An 11093-nucleotide genomic window follows, 5' to 3' on the forward strand; every position below is an offset into this window, starting at 1 on the left:
CTTTTCCTCCTGCCGTGCTTTCCCCTGTTTTGCCCCTTTGCTCCGTAATGCAGACATGCTGCGAGCTCGCCAGGAAGCGCTGGCTGCGGCGGTGAGGAATCCAGTGGCCTTAGAAGCTCACCTGCCCTCGGCGGGAAGCTCTTCTTCATCCAGCCAGAGACGCAAGCAGGGCCTGCCGCAGCATCGGGACGCACATTATACCGACAGGTAAAAACATCAGCGCTGCCGTAACCAGCTGTAGCTGTTGAAGCAAATACCGGCATTATTCATTATTAGGAAAAAAGAAACCCTAACACCTGCATCCACCTGGCACATGTATATAACTTCATACCATAAGAGTTGGAGTTAATCACCTGCCAGTTTGCATCAGCACAGCACTGTATAGCACCCCCACCTTCCTCAGCGAGATCTGATCTCATATTTGGCTTTTCCTGTGTGCTGCAGAGTTGGTGTGAGCGTGTGCATTTCCACATACATGGCTAAACTGAGGATCCAATAACCTCTTGGCTACCACTGTGGAGTTGCACGCCTGCACGCCAGCTCTTCCTCCCTCCCCCCCAAAGCGCTGGCCCCTGCGCCTCCCAAACAAAGCCAGGGGCAGCGGGAGTGGGCGGGTAATTGCTTGTCGATTATTTATGTGGCGCGGGGAGAGGCGGGGGATCGATAATGGGCCGGCGGTGCGGCAGCAGGGTGTGTGCGCTTGTGTGTGCATGAGAGAGAGAGAGGCAGAGAGGGGTTGGTGAGGGGCAGGAGGGGGAAATAAGCAGGAAGCAGAGCGGCCAGGCGCTGTGTGGTGCAGCTCTGGGAGACTGTGGGGGTGTATATAGTGTGTGTGTGTTGTGGCAAGATTGGGGGGGGGGGGGGCTGAGTGTTCATGTGTTTGTTCCATTTTTCAAGCTGGCGGTCTGCATGCATACTCATCTATGCGGATTGAATCTGGGTTTGTTTGTGTGAATATGTCTGCTAATTTGTGTGTGCGTGCGCGTGTGTGAGAGAGGCCAGTGGTGCAGTGTGAATGTACTCAGTGAGCCGCGGCTGTTCTCCGACAGCACACAAAGTAATTAGCCACACAGGACCGGGGAGAGTTAACTAGGCCTCACCCTACCTCCATCCGTCCGTCCGTCCGTCTGTCTCTACCTCACTCTTCCCTGCTTGTGCGTTCTGTTTAACCCTCAGTGAAACAGTTTAATCTGTCTATCACTTGTGCTATTGTCCAAGCAGTAGTACAGGAAGAAAAGACAAATGGACCTAAGGCTGCTCGATATAACGATATATATCGGATGACCATATAAAAACGTCTATCGTTTCATTTTACGCTATTGTTTGTTTTGTGGTGTCGCAAAATAAACTGTTTACAGCAATATTTTTTCATCGTTTTGACGGTCACTGTAGTGGCTATATTAATTTCTTAAAGTTCTCTCTTTCTCTTATATTTAATATAACCACACTACGGACGGACAAGCGCCTGTTTTTATGCGTTGTCGTTAGCAACAATGACGGTAAAACCATCACGTGTCCGCTTGTTTATGTTCCACATAAACCTTTCGCAATAAAGCTCAAGATCCTGTTGAGACTTTTCAAAATAAACTGAATCACGTGAAAGAGCAGATTATTTACGGATGAGAAGTAGAAAAGAGCCGCCAGGTGCTAAAAAATAAACCTTAGACTCAAACGTTAGAACAGGCTTTTCCCCGCAGCACGCCGTGTAATAAATACGCACAAAGAAAACGGCGGCCTTTACAACTTATGTCTAAAAATGTATCGTTTCATGCATCGGTTAAAACACTCGACTCCAGCTACACGACGCGCAGCTGGAAACACTTCACGCAAGTCGAGCTGCCCGAGATTCACAGAATTGACAGAAAATGTTACATTTTTGTGATTTATATCGTTATCGGACGATAGAAATAGATAAATAACGATAAACAGAACTAGTAAAAAGAAGAGAGAGAGAGGTGGGGGGGGGGGGGGGGACAGAGAGAATGAGTGCAAAAGTGAGGAGAAAATTAATATGGAGATAATTGGTATATTGAAAAAATAATAATAACAGCAATAAAATGAAGAATGAAGGCTGAGGGAGTGAGTTAGAGATGGAAGCGCTCCCCTCTCTTCCTCCCTAACTCTCTCCGTGGCTCACCTTTCCATCGACCCCTCATCATTGATTACCTGGGGCCCATTAGGGCCCATTGTTAAAAACAAATCATTAGGGCCGCTCGATGGGCTTAGAGCCTGGCGTTCCATTTGTCTGGCCTTAAATGGCACTAAGCTCACCAAGCATCTGCAAGGCAAATAGGGGAGGGGTAGAGACAAGTAAAGAGAGTGTGTGTGTGTGTGTGTGGGGGGGGACATTGGAGCATAAAGCGGGAATGAAGAAAGGGAAGCAAAAAAGGAAGAGAGGAGATGGGAGATGGCGAGATGACGGAGTAACAGAGAGAGCGAGAGAGAGATGAACAAAAATAGGGAGTGAGGAGATTGGGAGAGTGTGAGATAAGGGGAGGGTGGGAGAGGGAGAGAGAGCGCAAGCGTGGAGGGAGCCTCATCCATTTTAATGAGCTTCCTGTGTAAATGTGTTCCTGCGGAGAAGGAGCCGAAGGCGGCCGCGCGGCGCTCCTAATCCCCCCACGCTCCAGTCATTAAGGGCAGCCCTGTCACACACACTTACACAGACGCACTTATACACACACACACACTGCCTGGGCTGCTGTGGGATGGGGCCGCTGTCGCCACTCTGACAGGTCGCCACACACCAGTGAATTCCCCAGGAGCCCCTGGCCTCACTGCAGGCAGGAGACACACAGGCTGAAAGAGAGAATCCAGCGATACAGTTTTGCTTGATTATGAGTCCACCTTGCATTTGTGAGTCTGCCTATTTTCAGTCTCTGAGTTTTTTTGCCTCATCTTTTTATAGCATGTCAGTGGTTTGCCAACAAAATGCAAAGATGGTGCAAAAAAAAAAAAGAGAAAATAAAACCACACAGAGAAAAACAGACAAGTACACACAAACACATGTAGGAGCACCCAACACACACACACACAGCCCCAGAGCAAAACGACTAATGTCTGCCACTCCTCCCTCAAAATTGCCTCCTATAAAAAGAGGAAGAGAGGGAGAGATGAAGGAAGGGAGTGGAGGGGAGTGTCAGACAAACACTCCTTCTCTTCTCTCTCTCTCCTCTTTCTCTCTCTCTCTCACTCCCCGTGATTAGGCCTAATTATGGTGGCGCAGACGCCTGGCAGCCCCAGTCATGCAGCTTTAATTGACCGTTATTCATTTGAGGGCTAACGCTAGGCAAGGGTAGGCGGTACAAGAAGAGGGAAGAAGAAAGGGGGAATATCAGAGGGGTGTGTGGGGGGGGGGGGGGGGTGATGGGAATTTGGCATGCGGGAGCCATGGTCGGGCGGCGCGGGGGGGGGGAGGCTTGGGGGGCGCCTTAACGTAGCCTAGTGGAACTGCGCGTCGGAAGGCTAATTGCTAGCCCTGAGGGATTAGGCCAGGTGATTACACACTGGGCGGTGTAATTACATAAGCAGCGGCTAGCGGGGCCCCGGCTCGCGGCTCCAGGGTCACGCGCCACAGCCCTCACCCAAGATTAATTGGAGCTGCCACTGGAGTGCGAGGCACCGCCGGAGAGAGCGGTTATACGATTAGCATTAACATTTCAGCGGCGGAGGCGATCGATGAATGCTGCCGCCCCCCCATTCCCTCCCCTCTCCAGCACACACACCCACCCACCCTCTCAGTGCTGCCTCTGCCACCTCACACCTCCCACACCACCCCATCTCATCCACCAGCTCTCGTAGATGTGCCCTCCCTCTTCACAGTTCCCCTCTCTCTCTCTCTCTCTCTCTTTTCCCTCACCATTTAGTGAGGCGGGAGACATGCAGGCGCTGGCTAATTTGAACACGGTTGCAAAACAATATTTGCGGTCGCATGTGTCCCAGTGTTGGTTTTGACTCTGTTGTTTTCCTCAGCTTGTTTCCCGTGTATGCTTTTGTGCGGCGGCAGTCGCGCACAGCTGAGCTCTGATTGGTGTGATTGCAGCAGCTCGGGGAGCAGAGAGGGGAGTGAAGTGGAGACGTGTGGGTAAAAGAAGCTTGAGCTTGAGCTCAGGAAAAGGCCCTGGAAAAGGCTCGAGAGAGGGTAGAGAGACAGAGCAGGCGGGCGGCATCATCATCCACTCTGGGATCAAAGCCTCGCACACTCTGACGCCTTCAGTGGGTCAAAGTGCACATGCCTCACTTTTCACACATTACGTGCTGCTTCAGAAGCCATATTCCCGCGCCCCCAAGGATGCACGCCAAACTGAAAGAGGGACAGAATGACAGAAGGGAGGGGAAAAAGGGAAGTGATGCACAAGGCGAAAACAGGATAAGATGAAGGGATGAGGAGAGATAAAAATACACAGGCAAAAGGAATAACAGTAGAGAGCAGACAGATTTTTCAGAGGTCATAGAGAAGGAGAGAGAAGGGAGTAAAGAACAGAAAAAAGGTGGGTAATACAGAGGGAGAGATGGAGAAAGAGGGGGAAAGGTGAGAGGCACCTTTCCCCCTCAAAGAGGACAAAAGACTAAGCCAATAATGGAGAGACCTTTTCAGAAACAGGGGTTGTAGGATGCTCCATCTTTTCACTGGCTTCAATGCAGCCTGGAGAGAGGGAGGGAAGCAGGGAGAAGAGCACACAGAAAAAAGGGGAGAGGAGGAGAAGAGAGGAGGGATGAGTGTTAATTAGAAGGTCCTTCAGCCCGTGGCCCCGGTCAAGACGCAGGGGCCGCCCCAGCTGTCGGAGCATGACACACTGGCATTGTGCATTCAGCCCTCATTATGTGTGTGGGTCTGGAGTTGTGGCGTGTATGTGTGAGGCGGCAGGGGAAGGAAAGGCTGCAGTCCAGGGTACAGCAATGGCCAGCGGCGCTTGCTGCGGCGTGACAAGACTGATGAGGCGCTGGGGCGACATGAGGGCCTCTGGAGCACCACTGATAAAAATACACTGCATACATTGGCAGTGTGGCACCATTCGCGCACGCACACACACAGACACACAGAGCAGCAGCTGAAATTTTCTGAGAAGAGAGAGGGGAAAAAAATCAAAATGTGAAGTGAAAACTGTTCCACTGACGTAGGAAGTCGCGTGTGCCGAACATTCGTGTTATTTCATCCTATTTAGTAAAATTAAAATTGAGATTGATGTTTTTGTTTAATTTGTGTCCACAGAGAAATGTCCCATCCTCCACCCCTACTGTCCCCTCCAACTGCTCCTCACATCGCCTTAGGACCTCACTTGCGGCCTCCTTTCCTTGGCATGCCCTCTGCTCTTTGCCAAGCCCCCGGTGAGTCATAAGTAATTCTAAGGCCAGATGGATACTTTTGCACAACACACAAAGAAAATCAAATTTTCACCCTAGTATTTCTTTTTGGCACTTTGATTTAGTTTGTAACATGTTAACTCAAAGATTCCTCCAAAACTTGGGACATTGCATTGTTACATTTGTGCTGTTTTTGTTACAGGTTACGGTTTCCTTCAGCCAGCTCAAGCAGAGCTCTTTGCCCGCCAACAGGAGCTCTTGAGAAAGCAGAACCTGGCCAGGTGTGTTTAATAAAGTGAAGATGAAAGCCTACATCAAAAGTATTAAGATATGGGTTTAGGAAGCTTTTGGACTGTGTGGTAAACCTCTCTGTGTTTCGCTGCCGCAGACTTGAGATGTCAGCCGAGCTGCTGAGACAGAAAGAGTTGGAAAATCTCCACCAGCGACAGCAACAGCAACGTCTGTTGGGCTCTGACCCTCTGGGGGCTCTACCTCCTGGAATTCCTCTTGACCATCCAGCATTGCGGAGCCTCCATGACATCCCAGAGGGCCATCCTCTCCGCGAGGAACTGGCCCGCCGCACGAACGCAATGCTGGTGCTTCGACACGGGGCTACCACGCCCCTCCTAACACTCAACCACCAACAACAGCAACAACCGGGGGCGTCGTCCACACCCAAAGACACCCAGCCGCAGAGCTCCACTGCTGGCACAGATGCCGAATCCAGAAAGATGGCCCGCAGGGTCCCCCAGACGCAAATCCATAGTGGGGATCACAGAGAAGGAAGGGAGGACAGAGGAAGGGAGGAAGACATGGAAGTGCACGAAGAGGAAATGAAGGACTCAGACAGCGAGACAGAGATGTGCGATGAGAGGCTGGAGAGAGTCGGTGCCAAGTCCAGCAGTAAACCCAAGGACAGGGGTAAAGACACTGGCAGCAAGGGAGTGTGTGACAGTGCCAAGGAGACTGTAGAGCGCTCAGGCAGGCTGAGTGCCCCTTGTAGTTCTGCAGGTACAGAGTCCCCCAGTCGCCACCTTTTTACCACTGGACTGGGCAAAACCGATCTGAAGTACCACCTGCCACCAGGGTTCCTGCCACCGCTACCTGCTCTTCATGCCCAGTCATTTCCCTTCGGATTCCCCTACGCCAACCCTTATTTTCACACGGGTGAGAGACTCAGACGCGCACACACGACACACAGAGCTCAGAGCTGACACGTGAAATCCATTAGAATCACTCTCTGTGCGTGTCTCTAGTGTGGAGGCCTCTCCCTGTTAGGGCCTCTTCCTCTGACCCCAGGGTGACCCACATGCACGCCACCAACAGCACAGCCACGTGGGCAGAAGGGAGGGATTGAGGGGGTTGTTGGTTTGCAGGCATAAAGTGGGATGACATAGCAGCAAGCGGCACGTTTACTTTATGAAAGCATAAGAAAAGACTGGTAATGAGCACCTGAAGGAAACTGTAACAGTCATTTATTAAATGAGTTTAAGATATCTATTAGTTTACTTAACACAGACACTTAAAACCAAACCAAAAAAATACACATTTGAAAACAAATAGCACCTTTGTACCTGGTGTGTGTATATATTGACACATCATTTTCACCCACTGCTGCTTTTTCAGGCTCTTTGGGAGGTCTTTTCATGGATGGGGAGGACTCGGCCACAGCAAACCCTGCGGAGGACATCAGCAAGTGGAGTGTGGAGGATGTGTGCGGCTTCATAAGCAGCCTGGCAGGATGTGCTGAATACACACAGGTGAGAACGTAGAGAGCAGGAAAGAGAGAGAGAGAAGGGGACTGAGGCCAGGGGCAGGCTGATTATTAACCATAGAGGAAAAACAGTGTACTAAGATATAATTCAAACCCCAAAACCACTGCAGTACTGTCAAAGGCGTCTCATTATATTTAGGTAGAAGCAGTAAACCTGCAGCTTTTTCAAGGTTTTTGTGAATGTGTGTGGATGCATGAGAGAGCATGGTCATGTTTAATGGTTTGAGCCACGTTTGTGTGAATGACGGTGAGTTTAAAGTGCATGTAGGTGTAGCTTGTGTGAATGAAACGTGCATTTGTGTGTTAATCCAGGCTGTGCGACGTTCCAAAATGAACTATCCAGAGAAAGTTCTCATCATTGGAAAATGGAAACGAGTAAAATATTAGGACTAGGTATTCAATTCAACTTATTTTATATAGCGCCAAATTACAACAACAGTCACCTCAAGGCGCTTAATATTGTAAGGTAAAGACCCCTACAATAACCCAGAGAAACCCCAACAATCAAATGACAACCTATGAGTGAGCACTTTGGCAACAGTGGAAAGGAAAAACCTCCTTTTAACAGGAAGATTCCTCCAGCAGATCCAGGCTCAGGGAAGAGCAGCATGTGCTGTGACCAGTTGGGGGTGATGGAAAGGAGACGAGACAAAAGACATCTTGTGGAAGAGGGCCAGAGGAACATTTCTGGAGTCAGAGACGTGTATGGGGAGGGATTTGCTGCTGTCCTGACTCCAAGGGAACTGATAAGGAACAAAGTAGACACCATAATTAGGCTTCAGCTGTCTTAGACTCGGAGATTTAGATGAACCTTTGGAGTCATTTTTGCACAATAAATGATAACCGTATATACATATGGCATAGAAAACATCCCAATCCCAACATTACGATGTTTAAAATGATAAAAGACTACAGTCTCTACAATTTGAATCATCCATATTGCAAAAATGTTTCCTGATAATCTCCAATTGCGTTCTCAAAATGAGTATGAAACATTTTGGAATAGAGCCCACTGTTCTGTAGTGTTCGTGTGAGCGAATGTGTAGGGTCGTGTGTGTTTCTGTGTGTGTCGGGGCTGTGGCTGAAGAGGCTGTGTCTCCGCCAGGTGTTTCGGGAGCAGGCCATTGATGGAGAGACATTGCCACTGCTCACTGAGGAGCACCTGCTCAACACCATGGGATTAAAGCTGGGGCCCGCACTCAAGATCCGCTCACAGGTACACCTCACAGACCTGCGCGTGTGAGAGTGTGTGTGTTTGTGTATGATCAAGTGGACCCGTGTTTGTCTGAGTGTGCGTTCCCGTCTGTAGGACCGAGACAAACTGCTAGAATAGTATAGCTGATTCCCTTAAACTAGCCTGCCCCACATTCTCAGCCTCTCTTCTTCTCTCTCTAAATTCAGTACACATTAGTCCATAACCCGATGCTCAACAGGCTGTACTGACAGTCATGTGATCTCCTCTCGTCTCCTCAGGTGGCTCGCCGCGTTGGCAGGCTTTTCTACATGACAGGATTCCCGCTGGCATTCCCGTTTCCACCTTCTGCTGCCCTGCGACCCCCAGAGCACGATCGGGACCCCCTGACTGCGCCATCTGACACACCCTTGCCCCTCTCTCTCTCTGTGCCACACCGACCCACTTCCACCAGCAGCAGTTCCTCCCCTTACAGCGGCCCCACCCCAGGTTGCTCCTCCCCCAAACAGGAAAACGGCAATGTGGTAGGACGATACGAGGCCAAAACCCCCTCATAGGAGTGTAAGGGAAGGGGTGAGAATGGAAGACTAGTCTCATGAATGGGGATGGGGGAGTGTAACTTGAAGCAGACTGACCTCTCAATACCTTCACCTTTTGAGCTGAAATTTACGGGACAATAACAGACTTGAATAAAAAAAAAAAAGACAACTGGACAGTATGGACCGTATCCGACAAACCAATCAGCTGAGTTCCTCTGCAGGGGCTGTAGCCGAGCAGAATCCAAAGAAACTGGGTTGGAAGGAAGAGACGTGAAGCGACAGAGAAAAAGGAGACAGCTGGTCACAGCAAGCCTGCCAAAAAAATGGAGCAAAGCCCTGCCACAAATGCGACATTCTTGCAAGTCAGACAGTCAGACGCTAGCGGAAACTCTTCCTTCCTTCCTGGGCTGGAGGAAGCTCTGCTCACTCGCTCACTCTCTTTCTCTCTTTCTCTAGTCTCTGCATCTCTGACTGCTCTCACCCAGAACCCTGCAAAGCCCAGGAATTTAAAAAAAGAGACATTTCTCCCTCCCTCCCCTCTTCCTCGCCCCTTTCCCTGAGGCCAAACAGCAGCGTGGTGCTGTATGTTGGTTTGTTTTTCTTTTTTTTGGTTATTTTTTTTCTTCTTCTAGAGGCTGGAGTTGAAACGTATATGCTGAGCAGCACCAGATCTGACCAGCTTCCTCTCTTATCACTGCAACTATGCATTCCGCTGTCCCGATACCAAAGATGACCGGATATGTGGAATTGAAACCATGTTTCACAACGTGTCTGCGCTTCTTTTTGCATTAACGGTCAAACAGGGGAATGCTAGGCTTAGTGCCTCACTCAATGGGACTCTTATTTGAGATGACACAGGTAGAGCCGTCGTTTACTGACAAACAAAGGATTAAAAATGCTAAGAAATGGAGAAGCCTCAATAGCAGCTGTGGTTTGTACCCCTTATGTCATTGTACGCTTGTGTTGACTACTGTGGGAGGTAGGAAAAACATGCAAAATTGTACAGAATCATGCTTAAGATGAAAATATCCTGAAGATTACATACGTGGTACTTTTACTTTTTGTTAAATGTAGTTGCACGATTAAGGTTTTCTTTACTGGAAAAAAAAAAAAGTGACTTGCTGAACTTTGGTGGTACTTTTTGTTCATGAGTTTTTGTTTTGCCCTTTTTTTTAAAAAAGTGTAATATTAAAAAAAACAAACAACAAAAACGTATGCTCCAATCTTGAATGCTACTTCAGCATATAAATATGAGGACAAAAATATTTATAGGACTTTTAATGTAGTAGATAAAACAGATGGTGATATGTATTAAAATTAGCCCTCAAGATGGAATTCCAAAGATACTTTTACTTTCTCTCTTGGTTGCAGGGAAAAGAAAGGCACAAGCTCTTAATGCAAATGTTTTGAATTTGTTTTTTTTTGTTTTTTTTACTACGCAAACAAATTAAAAATGGTCTCTAGATTTCCCTTCAAAAGTTTGTCTTCATCCTATTTTTCTATTCACCACACAGGTGAAATAAATGCTAAAGAAAGCCTCTTCTTTCTCTCGTGTTTGCTTCAAATATCAGAAATGCTCTTTCCTCCTCAGGTGTTTGTGGTACTTTCGTTAAAAAAGAACATGCAGGAGGCGGGGTGTGTGTGTGTGTGTGTGTTTTATAAAGGGGAGGTGACCCATGGGGGGCACAGTTCGGGTCAACACCAGCTGTCGGAGTGTGAGGTTCAGCCGCAGGCCAAGGCCTCCCTGCCTGTGGGGGTAAACCTGACCCTCCTCATATACCCACACACGCACACAGCAACAGAACCAGGAGCAACCCTCGCTCACACTCGCCTTCCTCCTTCAAAGCGGTGCGCTCTTCACTCTGCTGGGACTTCCCCCTCGCTTTAGGCGGGCCTCTGCACCAGGAGGTTCAGAATTCACTGAAAACCACAGCAGAGGAAACGTGACGACACACAAGAGTTGCTCAAATCAGATCTGCAGTTGAAGGATTCACACCACACGTAGTTCACTTGTGTCCTTCCTACACCAGTGAATACGTGCCGTAAATGTGCCTCGTGATAAAGGTCAGAATCGCCATCGGTTTGGCTGTGGATTCTGGCAAGCTGGGGGGGGGGGAGTAGGACAGCCGTGTTTGAGCATGTGCGATAGACAGACAGAAAAGACAGCGGTCCGGGCAGGGGGTGGGTGAGGAGTTGGCACGGAAACAGACCAGCCTGTGTTGCTGCTCTACCACCTGGGCAGAGAGTCTTGGCGCAGCATCAGACACCACCCTGCCAGCCTGGC

At 49.1% G+C, this 11093-nt stretch overlaps 1 protein-coding gene across 2 annotated transcripts in view; it reads left to right on the forward strand.

The window, feature by feature from the left end:
• Positions 1-10893, forward strand: part of samd11 (sterile alpha motif domain containing 11) — a 51500-nt gene extending 40607 nt beyond the window's left edge. Inside the window, exons 7-13 of one of the 2 annotated variants that reach the window (XM_085393665.1) lie at positions 54-207; positions 5213-5328; positions 5507-5585; positions 5693-6471; positions 6931-7064; positions 8184-8294; positions 8552-10893. In XM_085393665.1, coding sequence (XP_085249791.1) covers positions 54-207; positions 5213-5328; positions 5507-5585; positions 5693-6471; positions 6931-7064; positions 8184-8294; positions 8552-8827 — 1649 coding nt within the window. In that variant the 3' untranslated portion in view covers positions 8828-10893. The remainder of the gene's footprint in view (positions 1-53; positions 208-5212; positions 5329-5506; positions 5586-5692; positions 6472-6930; positions 7065-8183; positions 8295-8551) is intronic. The other variant, XM_085393667.1, reaches the window with a different exon arrangement.
• The last annotated feature ends 200 nt before the right edge of the window (positions 10894-11093 follow it).

Source organism: Rhamphochromis longiceps, linkage group LG20, assembly GCF_057381845.1.
Source record: "Rhamphochromis longiceps isolate RC_006_pf linkage group LG20, R_longiceps_female_GT1.1, whole genome shotgun sequence".
Classification (NCBI taxonomy): Eukaryota; Metazoa; Chordata; class Actinopteri; order Cichliformes; family Cichlidae; genus Rhamphochromis; species Rhamphochromis longiceps.